The sequence below is a fragment of the Anopheles moucheti genome, chromosome 2 (assembly GCF_943734755.1).
Source record: "Anopheles moucheti chromosome 2, idAnoMoucSN_F20_07, whole genome shotgun sequence".
NCBI classification, from domain to species: domain Eukaryota; kingdom Metazoa; phylum Arthropoda; class Insecta; order Diptera; family Culicidae; genus Anopheles; species Anopheles moucheti.
Genome location: NC_069140.1, coordinates 53278742 through 53297708, shown reverse-complemented (window position 1 = coordinate 53297708; position 18967 = coordinate 53278742). Strand labels below are relative to the sequence as shown.

At 45.5% G+C, this 18967-nt stretch overlaps 1 protein-coding gene across 1 annotated transcript in view; it reads left to right on the top strand.

Annotated features, from left to right (window-relative positions):
• Positions 1 to 18967, top strand: part of LOC128296789 (cadherin-99C) — a 63802-nt gene that overhangs the window by 10855 nt on the left and 33980 nt on the right. Inside the window, exons 4-5 of the mRNA XM_053032274.1 lie at positions 8446 to 8631; positions 11711 to 11776. Coding sequence (XP_052888234.1) covers positions 8446 to 8631; positions 11711 to 11776 — 252 coding nt within the window. The remainder of the gene's footprint in view (positions 1 to 8445; positions 8632 to 11710; positions 11777 to 18967) is intronic.

Genomic DNA, 18967 nt, shown 5'->3' with positions numbered 1-18967 from the left:
TCATCCCACTTATGAAAAAGGTTAATGAAATCCAGTAAAGGGAATCGCAGTACGGTGGACCCGCCGCAATTAACCTGATCAACGCCAAATTGGGTATATGTTCCAGCAACATTTCTGCACAAGTGAAAACGAAATAAGAAAAGCAGGCCAAGAAACACCAAAATTGAGTCACATCGGTCAGCGTGACTTGGTTTGTGAAGCCCTCTGCCGAACCGACTGACAGCTGGCACGTTTGGGTGAGACATTTAGCAATAGCCACACAACAAGAAAAAAAACCCCTGGCAACCATGAATGTACATCCAAAAGTGCATGTCGAAAACACGGGCATCGATCCCGTTGGATGGAATGCGAGAAGCAGAAGGAAAAAGCAAGCTCCACTATAGTGGAGCGACTGGAATCAGGTTCTAAATCACGATTCTTTTTTTCCCCTTGGGTTTGGCCCTAATGGATTGTCGTTGTCTGGATTGTTTTTTTGCTTGTTTGTAGGCGTTGTACCTTGTTGCAAATACCGGTAGCCATAGATCCGACCGAGCAAAGGTGCCACCGGTTCAATCCGTTCGGTCACTCCCCAAAGATGGACGTGTGTTTCAACATTGCCGTTAGGTTCTTGAAAAAATAAAATAAAAATCGGAATACATAACAAAAAAAACGAAAACCCCAATCGCGAATATCCATCCAACGATCCGGATCACCACTCGAAAATACAACGAAACACTTCCTCCGTCCCGGGCAACTCGCCTCATTTAACCAGAGCAAGCAGAATGCAGCGAACTTCTCGATCCTTCTGTCCGTTTACCCTTTCGTGAACGCTCACCCGATTAGGGGTTCCACCGGGAACCGCATTATATTTTTTACACGATTTTCCCTTTTCGCATCCTGTCCAACATAATCCTCGCGTGGCCTAAACACGGCCACACCGCGCCTACCATCGCCGATTGCAGAAAGAATCGCAGTCCCGATCCGCGTGACCACGAACCTTTGCAAACACCGCATGACCGGTTTGTCGGGATCAGTGTAACCTGTGCTGTGAAAGAAGATACCGGTGACTCCGTCTGTTCCTGGCTTACGGCAGCACGGGAAGCACGCGGAATGAATAAAGGGCAAAAACGCTATCGAGAACGGTCTCTCGACAACGGTACACGCGGAAGTTGCACCGACACCGAGAACATAACAATTTCGTCTGACCGCAATTGTGATGTCGCGTTTTGTGATTCGTTAGCACACAGCTTTATGCGCTGTGCTTTCGTACCTGGGGAGCTTTGGAATTTCCATTTCCCACTTAGAGCCGCACCTTGCCAAACGGTTGAAGACAAGGCTGAAGCTGATAGTTCAATAGTTGCCCGCTAATATCACCCGTAGCAAAGAGTAGCACAGTAACACTTTTGCAATGTGAAAACTTCCGGGTATTTGCAAAAGGAACGCCTAGAAATACCCAGCCCCAGAAATTCCGGAACCATAAGCAGCCCGAAATCATGTCGCTTACTCTCAGACACACACCCACCGAGGGATGGATGGATTCGCTTAAATTGGCCATGTTCTTAAATCCACCCCTTCTCGCACTCAGCCTTCAGGGGCATATAACATGAATAAAATTGTTTGAAAACAGTATCTCACATGAGTGATCAAGATCAGGTGGTCCAGTAAAAGGCCCGCGACCCGCGAACGACGTGATTTGCCAAAATCTTTACTATTCCACGGCTAATAATAATAATGACTAACTAACCATAACCTCGAAAATGGCAGCAAACGGTCAGACGAGCTTGGTCAACCTCAAGAAGACCATCCATCCACGTCTATTAATCTTTAGTCATGATATTCACGACTAACACGCGCGCGCACAACAGACCACATTCACCACACATACCGTGCGCGAGTACACCTTTAGCGCGAGAGCTAAAGTTTAAATCTGCTGCGACAAACAATCACACGCCGTTGCGGTCAAACGGATAGCGTTTTTTTTTTTCCTTCAACGAACGCGAAACGTCGCTACCATTGGAAAGATTAGCAATTACGCAAAACGATTCGCGGTAGAAGCTTGACATATGAGTTCCTGCGGTTCGAAACCAACAACCTTACCCAGGTGTATCCCCTTAAAACTATTCTTGAACCATTCATCTCGCTGGAGCTTAGTTTGCAATTTTGGGAGGCAGTAACCACACGGCGAACAATGCAAAACGCGTGTGTAAAGATTTTTGCTTGCTTGCTTGCTTGCGACTGGTTGGGTCTGAAAGGCAGAGCACAGCCAAATCGGCCATGAAATGTCACAACAGATTAACGGTAGCTTTTGCGGTGGTACCATTTGTTTGGAATGGGGAAGCGAGAGGTTTTAGTTTTAGGAAGGGAAGGGTGGAACTTGAAAAAAGCAGGTGGATATTTAAGCAGAACCACTTTAACATAAGTTGACCCATGTACGGTGGGATTTAAAACCTAAAAAAATGGTTGGAAAAATCGATTAAAGAATCTCAAAATAAATAAAGACCATACACAAAAGTTAACTATTTAACTTACTTCAGGAAAGGCGTTGGAAAACCACTTACTAAAGTCTTTTATTTTATTATAAACTAGTACGGTAGTTAGGGTGATTTATGTATCACGTACTGGCGTACCGAACTTGAACACATTCTTTACTGAAAAATCAACATATCTTGTTGAGTTTTCTAACGCTTAAATAGCGCTCTCTCCGCAGGTAGGCAATAACCCGAAGGTCGAGTGTTTTAGTGAAATGATGAAGTTCGATACCAATCTTAACGAGTCTGCACAACATTATATCCGCCTGCTTTACGATCATCTTGTTACGATGGGTAATAAAAGTAAAAGTCAAAGTCATGTCAAACAAATTACACCGTGTCGTGCTCGTATCATTGCCCGACCGGTGATCAATCCGTTTTCCGACCAGCGTTCCATCCTGGGTGGTGATCAATCTTTGCCTACAAACCACCGCTCGGATAATGTATTCTGCAACTACTGCCGAAGAGAAAAAACAAACAAACACACCCTACTTTGGTGCGGCAAAGAATGGGGTCAGGAAAAATTCCCCCTCCTCCCCCTCCCTCCATTTTCCATCCCACCCCACCCGCTTAAGCGGCTTGTCGGGGATGCTGCAAACATTATCAACATTGTTGCCAATTATATGACTCCGGCATTGAAGCGCACTGGTCGGCACTGCTCGTGCCGTAAACACGAGAATTAAGATCATATTTCTTATTTTCCACCCACATCTCGTGCACACATAGCTAAGCTGATTTTACAGGGGGGGGGGGGGGGGGGGGGGTGGCACCCATTGATCGCAGTAGATAAAATGTCGGATTAACACTCGGAAATGGCACACACTTTGAAACGAGCGCAACGATTTTGATGACTTGCTGCTTGGGCGAGTCTTTAGATTGCGCACAAACTTGCTCATTTAATCCCGCGTAATTTAACACTTTGCAGAAATAACAAAACGGGCATACGCTTTAGAGTGTGTGTGTGCGCGCGGGTGATCTAATGATCTAATGCAGTGGCGGGGTGAAAATTAGCACGCCTGACCAATGCGCGATACATAGTTAATGGTCTGTTTGATAGTGACTAATTTCCCACATTGATGTCGATCGCTACGATCCTCGTTCGCATGATCTTTGCGGCGAGCAACGCTAGATAGCCGAGTACGCGATCGGACCACCGACATTTATAAACCCCGCAATGAGCAAACGTTCACTGATCGTGCAACGGCAACTTCTTTTTTCTACTGCCGCCGATTGCTCCATAATCGCACCCCCTTATTCTGGCCCGAATGCGGCAAGCCAACGCAAGCGTAAATGGGATGAATTTGTTGCCCTTGTTCCAGCGGGTTCCATTGCCTAAGGTGTTCGCCCATTGCTGAACAATGCTCAGAATGGCCTTATTAGAAAGCTATAATTGATCCACAAGGCGTTGGGCGCTTTTGTCATTCGCTTGCTGACAAATTACCGGCCCGGGATCAGCATTGCTGCAATGCGACGTGTCCCTCAACTCTGCTCATGCACCGACTTCATAAACCTCGCCAATCGCGTTCTAGTTGCGCGAAAGGTGATCACCGACGGCAGAGCGATCATCGATAAGCAAAGAATCGAACAGACAGTGCGCGCCCGTGGTACCATCGAGCCCCGAACGATGTTGACCATAATTGGCCACATGCTGGTTTCCATTCCAGCTGATCCAAATGTTCCGATTGCCGTTCGACGACGAGATACACAATGAACGGCCAAGGGAAAACCTTATGGTCCCGGTTTGAAGCAGAACGGGCAACCACACGCGTTCGACGAAGATGTTCGTGAAGAATGTTAATCAAGCATCGAACTCGGTGTACCAGTTTACTTTTCTTTCCATTAGTGGACAAGTTGGGCGTGAACATTTGATTGATCGCTGCTCGCAAACCGAGTTTCCCAAGCACACGCTTCTCATTAGCTACTGCTAACCTGTCGCATCATTCCGTCCTCACAAAAAAATAAAACAGAAACCCCCTCACGTAGTCGATGCTACCCGGTGAAGGTGCACATCACGAGACAAAGCTAATCCAGCACGAATCGTGCGATCAAGAGGGTAAGACAACACCTTGCGATCGACGGCATATACATGCACGTTGGTTCCATCTTCCCGGTTTTTGGCATGAAAATGTTTATAGGTCACACGGCGATCTCCGGTCCGTTAGTTTTGCAGTTTTCGCCCACGAAACGAAAAAAAAAATCCCGCCACGGAATCGATCAGAGGTTGAGCGATCATAAATAATTCATTTTTCTTTTTTTTTGCGCCACCATTTGCCACCTCTCGCGCAGCAGCTTTACGACAAGACGCCCACTACTATAAAACTGTTCTAAAACACCCCGGCGAAACCACACATCACCGTACCGTTGGTGCCGTTTGAATTAAAATTAACCAACTCTCGACACTGCTGCTCGAAACAGCTGGAAGAAGAGAATCGCTTAACCCATTCTTTCCCAAATGAATCGTGGTCTTGTGTGGTGATAGTTTTTTTGTTTTGTTTTTCTCATCGTCGCGTTTACAACCAACCCCGTTTTGTGACCGTGTGCCCGAGAAAATACTGATGCCACGGGACTGGAGCCACTCCTACGAGAGTATATAGCTTCCCATTCCGTGTGGCATTCCGCTCATCGACACCCCGTGCCCAAAGCAAGGCAGGTGACTTATGGAAACCGATTCGCCACCAAACTGACTATCACAGGTCGTGTAAAAACAGTCGACGATAGCAGTGCGGACGATCGTATTTTCCCCCGTTCCGTTCGGGAAGATAAATCTCCAACCACAGCCGCTGAAAGATTTCGTCGTTGTCGTTCCCTTGCTGCTTCGGCCCCTTTCGATAGTTTTGCCTTCTAATAGCTGCAAAGGTGTCCCTCCTTTTCGATGCGGCAATTGCAAAGTGCATGCAGACACGACACCCGTGCCACTGCTGCTGCTGCTGCTGAAATGCAGCAACCACGACAAGCCACGATCGCGGCCCCATTCGTGAGGGGATGTTCTTGTTTTTTGATTTTTTTCGGGGGGGTAAATACCTTTCGGTAACAAGTGAACTTACCGTATCGTGTAGTATCCCTCCTACCACTATCGAAACGTTTCACAATCGTCCATCAGCGCGTCGATGACTTGCGGCTGGGGCTGAAGAAAAATCGTATAATGAGACAAACGCTTTTATTAGAAGTTGCTATTTTTTAGCAAAATATTGTTCCGATAGAATTAAGTTGTCTTTATTTGTGCTTCATCCGTCTGAATGGTGATAACCAACCCGTTCATTCCACTTTTGTGGCCGGGGGGCCATTCTCGATTTGGTGGGGCATTAATAAAGCAATAAACAACATTATCCCTAGTTATCCACACCGCACTGCCCTGGAGCAATCCACGGAAGAAAAAAGGTGACGACAGCTAAAGAATGCCGATGGCAAGTTACCGTTTGCTGCCACGGTAGAACCGTTCTGCACCTGCAAGGAGGAGGAACGAAAGGAGACACGAAGGAGCGATAGTGCTAATTTCAAGTTTATTTATTGCCCGCACTTAAGTGCCGGCCAACATTCGAACAATTCGTACCGACCGTCCCACACAGCGCTTGCTGGTTTTGTTGCATGCCGAACTCGGTTCCCGTATGTGCGTGCATGCCGTCACTCCAGGATCGACAATGCTGCTCGAGATAAATATTCCGCTCTCCCCTGTGCCGCATGCCAGAATTTCGCGTACTCCTTTGCACTTTTAGCACTTTTACGGAACGAAACGAAGCTGGCCAACATTCGGAGCACAAAGCTCAAGTAACCACGGTACGGTACCACCACAAAAAAGGGGGGGGGGGGGGGGGGGGGGGGGGGGGGTCGCACACAAACAGGATGAGTGTTGCAGGGATGCAATGTTTACCGTGCCACAGCCTTCAAACCAAAGTTTTACCTTTTTTCTTCCCCCCGTTGGGTATCGATACAAATGAGCGAGAATTACATGCCGGTAAAATGCGATTTTTCAATTACCACGCGGTCCCCCTGGCGGGTCCGGGGATCGGGTCGACCACTCACTGACCTGACCTTTTGGCACCGATGGCAGCGAGCATAAATTACATTAACACAGGGCACGTATCCTGTCACGCCCGGAAAAAGAGCGGGGTATAAAACTGGAACCGTTGTCGTATCCCTGTTTGCTGCCAGGTACGTGGCAGAGGTTTCGGGGCACGCTGTGCTGGAGCATGTAGCTAGGGTTCCGTTATGCAAGAGAAAGTAACGTTTCGTATCACGATCGATCGATCGAACGGGTGTGCAGCAGTGCGAAAAGCTTATCACTTCCCTTTAAACCCCATTTATGACAATTTACGATAATGGAGGAAGTGATAAAGTAAGGATAAGGTTTGCATCGTCTTCCTTGAAACGGACGAAACTTTGTCAATACTTTGTAGTGTCGAGGTTAAAAAGCATCAGTATCCATTCTCGATGGTCTCTCTAAACTCGATAAGGCTGCTCGCGACCGCAAAACAACACTTTGTGCACGGCTCATCATTGTCGGTGGTCTCCCCTTTCCATCCCCTTTCCGAGCACCACCCCTCCCCCTTCATCACTTTTCGAAATCCTCGAAACAGTAGGAAGACCTCGACATGCCGCCGTACGGTGCTGCAATTCATTAGGGTGTCAACCGCAAAAAAAAACACTTTCGAGAGCAATTAACCTATCCGAGGAGATTTAGTTTCTTACCAACGCGAGGTGAATCTGCCCTCCTGCGACAACGACCCCCGTACCCCTTCACGCAACCGTACATCCCCTTTCCCACCGGTTGGAATGGTCGCACTACATTAATCTTCGTCGGGAAGATCGGTGCAAAAAAAAAAACCATCACTTACACTCACGGTTGACTGTCATCGTTGTTCTAAACGTTCATGACGTGCGCGAAACAGACGGGCGCGGTTAGGCACCGGGTTAAAATCTCCTGCAGCGTTTTGTGCGGCTCTGATCTGTCAAGTGTCAGTTTTCCAGTTCACGACCCAAACCGCACCATTCTCACGGCACGATCCACGCGAAGTGACGATGATTCTAGAGCAGTTGTGTGCCGTGTGTCAAAAAAGCGGCGTGATGCTTGCTCCTTTTTCTCGCAATTACACTCCGAAAGGTATTTGCATCCCGTTTTTTTCCCCGATCCGTGCTATGTTTCGGAAGACCTCGTGGTTTCTCATACTTGCGATGGCTTTACTATTCCTGGGTTTGGAAATGTTTCCGCGTTGTCAGCACGACAAGTGGTCGCGATCCTGTAGCGATCCGCCAGGCAGGCGAGAGTCACGTATCCTTTTGCCATTGTGAGCCGTTGTGAAGACCACAAAACACGCGAGAGAAATGGGATATTGCAATCGCTTGTACGAATCAAACATGATCGTTCACCCTTCATGGGCAGGGAGGTCTCCAGTAGGTTATGATTGATCGTTTCTATCGACGAGAACGAGAATCGTATGCACAGAGAGAGAAAGAAGCCACATCCTAGAACATTCGCCCGAAAACGAAGGGTGTAATGCGGCAAATTGTTTTTTGCATAATGCCGGCAGGAGAAATTATGATACATGATTAATTGAACAACACCCGCCGTTGGTCGATCGTGCACGGCGTCCTTTCTGCTCCTGTCGCGAGTGGTGACGAGCATGATGATGAGTGACTGTGGTTAGCGCACGAACTTGCATCCGTGGCCCCGGCGACATGCAATTTATTTCTGCCACCTTTCAACCTCATCACCATTGGGCATTAAGCAGCAGCGCAGAGGTTCTATCCGGAACCGACATCTTCCACCGCACACAAATGCACCATGTTGTGCGGATAGTTCTTCGCTGTCTTTCGCTGTAGTGTTGCTGTATGCCAACCCGTTGTTCATCCCCATACAATTACATGCAAGCATTAGGCCAAGCCGCGGCCATGATTTATGATGTTGATTTTAATACCGCTCCTATTTTGCTTCTCTTTGCAGTCAACACCGGTCGGGACGACGATATTCCGCAGCATACAGGCCACGGATAAGGATGCCGGTATCAACGGGCTGGTCGAGTACTTCATCGTCGAGGGATCGCAAAATATTTCGGACATTTCACCAAACACCCTCACGGCGGCGGACGGTTTTGGGGTGTTTGCCATCGCGTACCCTCACCAGGGACAGGTAAGAGTTTGTTCGTGATGGCGCGATGGAGTGACGCGTTACCAGTTTGCAAGATACGCGGGGAAAGCATAGGGAAGGCCTCTGGAAGAAGGGGGTTTCTTCGCACATTAAAAGCAAAATTAATGGAAGAAAACAGATAACTGACTGTCACTTGATCAAGTCCGTATGTCTTGATCATGTTCCGACCGTGGTGCAAACTGACGCCGACCGATGACAATGACGACAGCGTCGTTGTTTATGATATTTGCGTGTAGCTGCATCGGACGGTGGCCACCATCGTTGCACCATGCGGCATGCTGGTGAATTCCTGCCACACTACAATCACATTCATTTTCTTCATATTTCGTTTTTATGAGTGCTTTTTATGTACACAAAGCCTTGCACGGCGAAGGTGTTAAAATACCTCCGAAAGCGTACGGCAAAAGCCTGGCAGGCAAAATTGCAGTTTGCAGCACAAACTCACCGAAGCTGCGGAATGTTCGCTGTGGGGTGTACCAATGAAATGGAAATGATGGAAAATATCAAAAATCCCTCTCCAATTTCCATTGCCAACGGAACGCGTTCAGCGACAAAACGGGACAGACCATGCGGCTAGAGGTGTCGCAAGGGATGTGAGCATTTACCCGACAACCAGGAATGTCGTTGCACAACAGCGTGCTGCGAGGTGCACCATGCACACACACAACAATTTATAAGGTGCCTGGTGCTGTGTGACGGTACCTCCCGCACTATCGACAGACAGGCCCCGTACCGGGCGATGCTGTTCCGAACAGGTCGCCTTGCTATGGATCTCGTCCGCTGATTCGAGAAACCGGGTCACTGGAGAGAACGGCCCCAAACGAAACGATAGGACGAACCAAATAGCGACAGGTGAGCGTTGGCATTGGTTTTCGGTAGGAAGGAAGGAGGAACTAATCTCGTTTTGGTACACCCCCTACCGATCGGATGTGTAGGAGTAGCCATGCAACCATTTCGATCGGTTCCTGCTCCACTGCGACGGTACACACGGTCGCGACTCGCAGTCTATCTGCGAAGTTCTACCACCGAACTAACGGGTAAACCAGCCCCAACCGTGGGGCACACAAACAATAATATCAAAACTAACAATTCATCGCACTGCTCTAGTCCTTGATCGCTCCCCGGTGCACTAAAAACACGCTCTCGCGTTCCATTACTTCGCCATATTTTATCACTAATTTCCATCCGGGGAAAAGATTAAGATAAACTCTTGCCTGCCCCCCTCGCACCTTACATTGTTCCACGTTGATCGTACGTTGCAACTTTGCAACGCGCCAGCTGCGTTAAGGTGTACGGCAAAAAAGAAAAATGCGGAAAGAGTTCCAGTTACAATTTCTATCGCCAGATTGCAACCAGCAGCGGACTAGATGATGATAGATTGCAACCAAGGAGGTTCTTTGGGAGGATCGGAACTAGCAAAAAGGGCCAACGTAGACCAAGCCATGCACAAAGTTTGATTATTTAAAAAAGGAGCAATATAATAGCGATCACCTGCATTAACTGTTTCTCAATAGTAGAAATTGACAGTAACTTTAGCTCTTTACATTACTATTGATTAGTGATGGGAAAGTTGGGAACGGAACGTACATAGTACGTTCTCTACGATCCTAGTTGAACCTACCTTCACGAGGAAATTGAAATAATCCTATGTAATATGATTTTTACATATCAAAAATACAAAACATAAAACAAACAAACAAACAAACAAACAAACATAACATAACCAATATAAACAACATAAACGTAAAAACATAAACAACATAAAAACATAAACAACATAAACATAAAAACATAAACAACATAAAAACATAAACATATAACAAACATAAACATAGAAAAAAAACAAAAAATAGTAAGAATATGAATGGTATATCAAGTTCGAGTAAACTTAAAAAAATGTCGAAAAATATGACGTACATTAAACGATGTAATATTCGAACCGAACTTAACTACAACTATTAACGATCGTGGTAATTTTTTATAAACGTACTTTGTTAAAGTTTCTTTGTTAATTTTTTCTGTCGTAGAGTAGTCTGCCTCAATATAATTCTGCCTAATTATATATAAATAATTAATTATATAGAATATATATGTATTCTATTCTATTCTATATAGAATGTAATATATTCTATTTTGATTATGTAGAAAATCCGTTTCACATTGAATCTCACCTTTCAAGCCTACACAATAATATCGTGGCACATGAGCAGCCATCATTGACACGAATAGATTACAGCATAATCCTAGATTCTCTAAAAAAAGTGTAACAATTTTGCAAAAGCTTATGGAACAAGCGTGAACTAATTTTTTAATATCGTTGTTTACCTTCCACTACACATTTGAGCAAGAGTAACAAAAGTTAACGTTAAAGCCATAATGTTCGCAAGACGAACAGAATATGTAGGTGCAAAAAATCTACTTTATGAATTTGTATGCGCCTAGGTTTGATCGTTCCACAGAAGGAACGGAACGATCCTAGTAGGCCCGGAACGAAATTCCCATCACTACTATCGGTATGCTGATGGATTACTTAGAGTCCATTTCTGTGATTGTCCTAAGATTATTACACGAAGATGTTACTTGCAGAACACGATTGAAAGCTGCTAGCCTCACGAGGTACTTTACTTCTCCCCCAAACGATACGACAGAGGATCAATCATTCGTTTCTGCCTGCTGGTGCGCCTATTATAAGAAGCTTCTGCAAATGCATCACACCTTTCGGGAACTAGTTTTCTCCCAACATAAATTCAGTGCTGGTGGGTTGCACACGATGCAGCAGGTAAACGAAGTATCTAGGACACTCGCCTTAATCACCACCACAAACATATTATTCACAGCCGCTAGAGATGGGGGTGAGGCTTGTTCAAGTGCTGTTGTATATTACTTTTTTGTATGTACCTTATCCTGGCCTTCCTTCGAGATGGACCATGGGACAAATCCCATCAGCGATCGTATCTTGCACCGGGTTTCGCGCGTTCACCGATTTTCGTATTCTTATTGTTTTCATGTTATTTATTTCTTTCTCTTTTATTTTTTTTTCGCAATGATCGTTCTCATTTAGGTCACCGTGGTCAAGACGCTGGATTACGAACGAACGCAGCGGTACTACCTGACCATCGTTGCATCGGTAAGTACGAAATTTATGCGCTTAATCTTGCATCACGTGCAAAACACACATACAGCACAGCCTCCGACGGTACCATTTATTTACACCGTGGCGAGAGTATCAACGGAACTGAACCGCTACGGAAGAAGGGATTCGGTAGATACAAGCCGGTCAGTATAAGGTGTGAGCCGCTGTGGGAACGAACACGGCAGCAATTGTGCGGAAACGGCTAAAATCCCGAGGGGTGCTGGGTAACTAAATTACATAAATGTTGATATTTCTGCCCGCCGTATACACATCACTGGCACCCGTTGTACGATGAGCTACGACGAATTTTACGCCACAGGCAATCAGGCTCAATGCCAGCGTCTATGGTGAAGACTTTTATTACATCCTCTTCAGCCCTCATGACGAACGTCATCATCGTGTGGGTTCATTTTTTGGAAGCATTAATTCGACTGTGAATTCGTATTTCAGATTTGTGTACATGTTCCAAGCGGTAAAAGTGGCTCCCGTCGGGCAGTGTTTTATTGCAATTAGCGTGCTTAAACGTTTACTCATTCCATTTGCGTTTGGTATTATGTAGCAAAATGCGAATGTTAACAAACAAATTCCTCCGCGGTCATAATTCGAATTTGAGATGAATTTGCACGTATGCTTTCGCTTTTCAGCACGAACATTGCACACCCTCGAGTCATTACTACTCTACTGTACAACTCACCTTTTATTATTTTTTTTATCTTGATTTTCCCATACGATTCCATAGCTTTGAAGATGTGCTGATGAAGGAATTTGGCGATCGTATTTTTTCAATTGCGTCTTTCTTTTGCTCTCCACTGTATTTCTTCGCTTCATTTTTGCCCACAGTTTAGAGTGTTATTACCAAGCGGGTTTTGCTTTGAGCGCATTTTCGATTTCGATTTGATGGAACCGAAACGATACTAGAGTTTAAAAAAAAAACCACTAGCAAAAACATTCAATTTATTGCTTTCGCTTCACTTCCATGGTTAGTTTGAGAGGCATGATAATCTTCTTTTGGTAGAAAAGATTTTTTTTTGTGTTTCGATGAAAACACACAATAGCACATCTAGTTCCGGCAGAAAATTGATGCCTCGGTGTGTTAAATGTGAATGCTCAGTATGGAAATACCGTACGCTGTTGTGCATTAGCTTAAGTGTGATAGAGTATCATTGATTTTATTGCCCCGTTTCGTTTATGTAGCCTACAAGTTACGGTTTGATGGAAGTGCCCTTAATTCTTCCGTTGGTACACATTCTTTCGCACACAGACAACTATTTTCCGCCGGTATGTGAACAAAACTTCCATTCTTCTTTCCATTCGCGTACATTCTTGATTTCAAACATACATCATCTCCTTGCCCAAAAACCACACTGTTCTAGCACGCCAGTTCAGTCCAAAACCATGCGCAAAATGTCGGCAAATGTTGCTCCTTAATAAATCAAATTTTAAAATGTGCTCAACCCGGTGCTGCTGCTCCCCTTTGCTGCGGCTCAATCAGCGGGCGTCGTGCGAGAGAATAAATGCCGCTACTGCATATCGGTACTGTGTGTGTGTGTGTGGTGGCCATTCAAATGGCCTTTTAGGGAGAAAAATCCATACCGGCGAGTTGTAAACGAGCGCGAGTGAAGGGATTTTTGATACCCTGCTCCATCGCCAAACGGGTTTCACAGACTGGGAGTGTTATCCGATCGGGTTCAAATAGCAAAATCGCAACCGTCGCATATGTTCTGATTCTCATCCTATTTCGGTGGTGTTTTACTCCGGGCTTCAGATTAAAACTAGTAAAAGATCATTTATCTAGTCTTGCTTAAAACATTATTAAGTCAACACGTGCGCAAGCTATCTTTAATTTGTATTATTCAATATTTTCTTCATTTAATTCTCCATTAAGTAACACCCTCAAATTTTTGGTTTATGTTCGGTCTAGAAGTTAAATAAACAGTACCACTGCTATACTACAGAACGTTCCGTTTACATACGAATGCATATTGTATCCGTAGGTTTTGATTTATTAATGGAACCTACATGCTACAACGAGATACTGTTCTACCGTCGACCATTGCCAGGGAAGCCCAATACAACGTTTGTGTTGTTTGCATACTCCCCAGCACAAATGCCACCACCAGCGCGGCATGCTTTCGTAGCGTGGTCCCCTTACAACAGCGATACCGTGAGCTCTCGGCAAAGGTCCAAGAATGTGCTCCATCTCGTTGACATTTAACCCCGAACTAGCAGGAATGTTTCTTATCAAGCATGTGCCTTCGCCACGTTGCTAACGATCCTAGAAGAATTTCGCACGTTACCAGCAGCAGTACGCCGTTCGTGATTAGTAGGTTCGCTAACGGAGGAAGTAACATAGGCATAAAACAAAACGAAACGACTTTTAACATCGTGCAAGACAAACGACATTCATATGCTGTCCTGCCGGGGGACAGAAATTGGCAGAAAATTTGTTCGCAACATAATTTACGGCGTTCGGCGTTGATGTTTGTCTTCCCGTCGCAGCGTGGTGGCTCGAAAAATGTTTAATAAATGTCCTCAGGTCCGTACATAATCGCTGCTAGAATTGGAGCAACCAGAATGCCGCGAGAAATGCTCGAAACGATTTAACGAAGTTAAAATATAAGCTATGTGTAGAAGGTTGTGGTTAAAAGTTAGCAGAAAATACATCGATACCGTAGAAAATTGGAACTCACTTGGAACATGCCACACAAAAACCGTCCTGGGTTAGGCTCAAGCAAGGTGGCGTCGGTGGCTTCGTAGGAAGGAAATTAATGGTGTTGTTTACGCTAAATGGTAGCCATAAATTAACGCACAGATTTCCTCCTGCTTCGCTTCATATGCTCGATAAATCGCAAGCACTTGTCAAAGAAGCATGGAAAAAACGCACACATTCACATATTGAATGGCATTAGTTCCTTGATTAATAAATTTACATTCGAAATTCAGGATAGGCAGCAAAAAACTTACACACACACACACGCACAAACGAATGAACGGTCAACTAATATTGGCTGCGATTTGCCACTGTTTTGCCACTGTTAAATGCGCCTCGTGTAATACCACCATTTCATGTGTCTGTCCCACCGGGCACGTCCCGGTGCAGGAACGAGCATTAGATGCCAATTAAAAGCACACTTGCTTCAATTTTACACTTTAACTACAAAACTCGTTTTGAAAGTGCCCATGGATACACGGTGTCAATGGTACGATCACATAATTCTTACGCATGCAGCAAAAAAAAAACACAACAAAACGCTAACATAAAATGATGGTGTAGCGTTACTCTAGCGTTACGAATGATCCCTAAAAATGATCGTTGCCGTAAATTAACCGAGTCAGAAAATAATACTGGCACTTAACACCCGCGAAAGATAACTCACTTATCCCCGGGAAGATCCACAAGGGGCATCGTTTCAGGTTGCAAAATTGTATTTTTAAAGTTTTAGTTTTCAATTCCCTCTCAACTTCCTTGGGACCGTATCCCATCGTTTGGCATTCGAGAAACTTACAAAACCCCGTCCAGTTGCCAACATTGAAGGCCAACAGTAAAGTAGCGTTCCTTCTGCGCATCGTAAATCCTTCAGGTTCGGTGACTTCGGGTCCACTTGACAGGCGACGGAATTCGTGCTGAGAGCTGGAGGTTCAGAACGTAAAATCTGGTTTTCTTTACATTGTTGGGAAGTTTTAGTTTTTTTTTTTTGTTAATCCCTTCACGCACCGGTTGCGTTAAATCTCGCTCGCATCATCCTTTCCACCGTCCACCCCAGGAAACCGATCAAATTGATGACCGATTAAAAATTATTAATTGATACCGGATCGAAATAATTCTGTACCGAATCTTCGTTTTTAGATCGGCATTAAATGCGCCAATCCGTTTTTGGGGATTTCGTTTCCTTTTCCTTTCGATTCCGTTCTTTCTTTCGTTCGAATCTCTTCCACTTCTGCGCTGGCTGCGGCTGAATCGAGAGCGGAAACGGCTCTGCGCTTTGCTTTGGCGGTCTGTTGAAGCATGGGTATGAGCGGCAGGAAATGTGCCAAGTCCTACAGTGCGGGATTTATTGCATCTCTCGGACCTGGCCAATGAAGTTTTCTTCCCAGGTACGGTACAGTGTAGAAAGAGAAAGGAAGGTAAATGCCAACCAAACGACTACATTTTGGGAAGGCAGAAGGTTTTTAAAATTAAAGCAAACACATGCGCTTGCTGACGGTCGCGCTCAGCTGTACACAGCTTTGCTTGGCGTGACCGTGAGCCCAAAGCGTATCGGTATCGATCGCCGCGGGTGTCATGCTGCGAGGGTTCACGAAATCGCAAACAAACCTGCCGCTAGGGATCGTTAACGGCAGAACCGCGACGAGAACCCGGTGCAGTTGCCGGACGGAAGGAAGGTACCAAAAATGGTGGGTTGAAGTTTGCACTACATTGCACCGACCAGCGTCGAGCACCGGCATCGGCCACGCTCGACGCGTGTGGGTGTTCGTTTGACGTCCCCACGTTCCCCCGGTGTGTGTTGGCTGTTGACACGATTGCTAATCGATTGTGGGGTGGTGGGTCAATTTGGTGTGGCCTACACCAAATCGGACACCGCTGGTTCCCCGATTGGCTCGGTGTCTGGCAAACACGCAGGGTGGCACAAACCGATGCAGTTAATCTTTCTTTGATGCGGGCAGATGAATCATCCGATAGTATTGACCTTTGGGCTTTGGTTTCAAATTTATTTTTCACCCGGCAACCGGAGAATCGGGTTCGTCGCTTTTTATTTTTGCTGTTGAAGTCTTTTGTTTTTTCGGAGTAAAATTACGATTTAATCAATAAAATACAGTAACTGATGGGTTCGTGATATAATTTTCAAACATGAATTAGCATAACATGCACCCACCGTTTCGTTTGACACTCAAATTCTACGGAAGCACCAAATGCGTTTGCGTTTTTTCTTAAAGAATGGCATTCCCCTATCGCTACCGTATGTGTATGTGTGATTAATAACACCAAATGCACCTTTTAAAACGTTGCCTGTCCATTGCAAAAGTAAACAAATCGAGTTTAATGAATAATTCATTAGTAGCAACTGCATTTAGCCGTCGCTTAATATAAATCTTCAAAATTGATTACCATTCCAAAGGACATTATTCGCTGCCATATCTGTAGCACACCAAATTTCAACAGCTTCGTTCGTTTAAAATCATTAGCATCCACGTTCCGCTTTGCACCGATTCGGATGCGAATGATCGATACTCTACCGGAATATTTACGAATTAATCATCATGGATCGCGGACGTTGTGTTTCGAATCAATGCGTTCCGGTTATTGCTATTGTTTTTAAAAACTTCACCGAAAGCTGCTAAGCACCGTTTGTAGTAGAGCCGGCCGCAAATGAGATATTAATTAGCATTTTATTTTCATTTCTCCCCCCTCCCTGCTGCATGCCATCCGATCGTGTTCGATCGTTGCAACCACAAACCGGGCGGGTCGATGATTGTAGCTAAAGTGGTGCTAGCTTTCATGCTATCGCGGAACAAAACATGTTCAAGACAGAACGGTAGTAGTGGTGCGGTGATAAAATAAAAATCCCATCCCATCTTTTTCGCCTTCGCCATAATCATACCACTGTAAGCGAAACTATAAATCAGTGACGAATTTATAGCGCGTTCAGATGTCGTCGTTATGGATGTTATTAGCATATTTTACTCATCTCACGACCAACACCGGAGCGCGTGAGAATGAGCGAGAATGGGTTTTGGGATGGGTGAGGGGAGGGAAGCGACCGCACAGACAAAATGTCGGTCGGCGCAAAAATTTTGTTATCATGTTTTGGAATATGTATGAGCTGTTAACACCACACGCTTAGCGTGCCAACTCACGTGAGAAGAAAGGAAGCAAAAAACAAGCCGCACCAGAGGGAAAGGATGGTAGAAAGTTAGTGGGTCACCAACACCATTTGGTCAGAGGAGCAAAACCACTGCTTTAACCGTACCTTTCGGTTGGGATTGTCGGTGTCGCGGAAGTACAAGTTAATTATGCAAGAACCAGCTGAGACTGGTGGCACGAACACCACCACCCGCTCCAAGAAGTCATGTCGCTGTGGCCATTAAAATTTTCTCACCCACCTTCGACGATAGGAAAATTGTCTTCGAGCAAGTGATAGGGAACCGGAAAGTGTGTCTCTAGTTTGCATGTTGGCGCCATTTGCTGTCTCACCCATACACGCGCATAATTATAAAAATGTGTTGTATATGCTTTGGCTTGCGACGAAACGAGCGACGACACAAACGGCAACTGGTTCAAAACACTAGCCACAACACAATGTGCAATGCGTGCGGTGGTTGAAAATTGCAGAAACTCCCATAATGAAAAAGCGTATTTCTATCGGTACGCAAAGCAAAAGCGCCATGAGAAAATGTGATAATCAAAGCACCAGACACTCGCGTTTCATTCACCAGCACCGGTGCGACCTTCTTTATGGTACCTTCCTTACGGTTCCACATCATCACCGTTGTGTCGCGTTCGTAGCCAACGAAAGATGGAAATGCAATGAAGGAAACAACAAAACGGCTAAATGTTGCAATACCACAATGCCGGCAGAATGCAACCAGGCACTGGCAGCTACAGCCCACAAAATCTAACCCTCACCCGAAGAGACACCGCAAGGTACCGGCCACAATGCTACAAAAGTTAAAGTTCACCGCTGAACCGTCTTCAGCAACGGTTCTTTTTTTCTGTGTACAATCCTAACGCGTCTGCGGGTGACTTCACCGGTGGATATAGTTAACAAACCTGAACTGAAAAAAAGAGCTGAAGCTCCCCCAATACTAAAAAGCGAAAATGTTCATCTGTCTTGCGGTGAATGTATATTCGCTTTTGTAGGCAGGCGAGCACCCGCAAACGATCGAGCGGCACGATGCTCTAACGCGCGGAGGCCAAAAGGCAACGACGTGTAGTTTGCTAATGTTAAACAACTAATTAATTTCGATTTAAAGCGACCGAACGCGACCGTGCCCTGTTGCCCTTAACGACGAGCGCAACAAAACATGCAGCAAAAAGGGATGATGCTTCTTCGATGCCTCGAAAGCTGTGGAAGAAAGCTGCTGCTGCTACAACGGTAACGAAGTAGAACTAAAAGAACAGGCGATGATGACGACGCCATCGAGAAGATGCACTGTGTCACTTAGACCCCCCCTCGATAGCCTAGT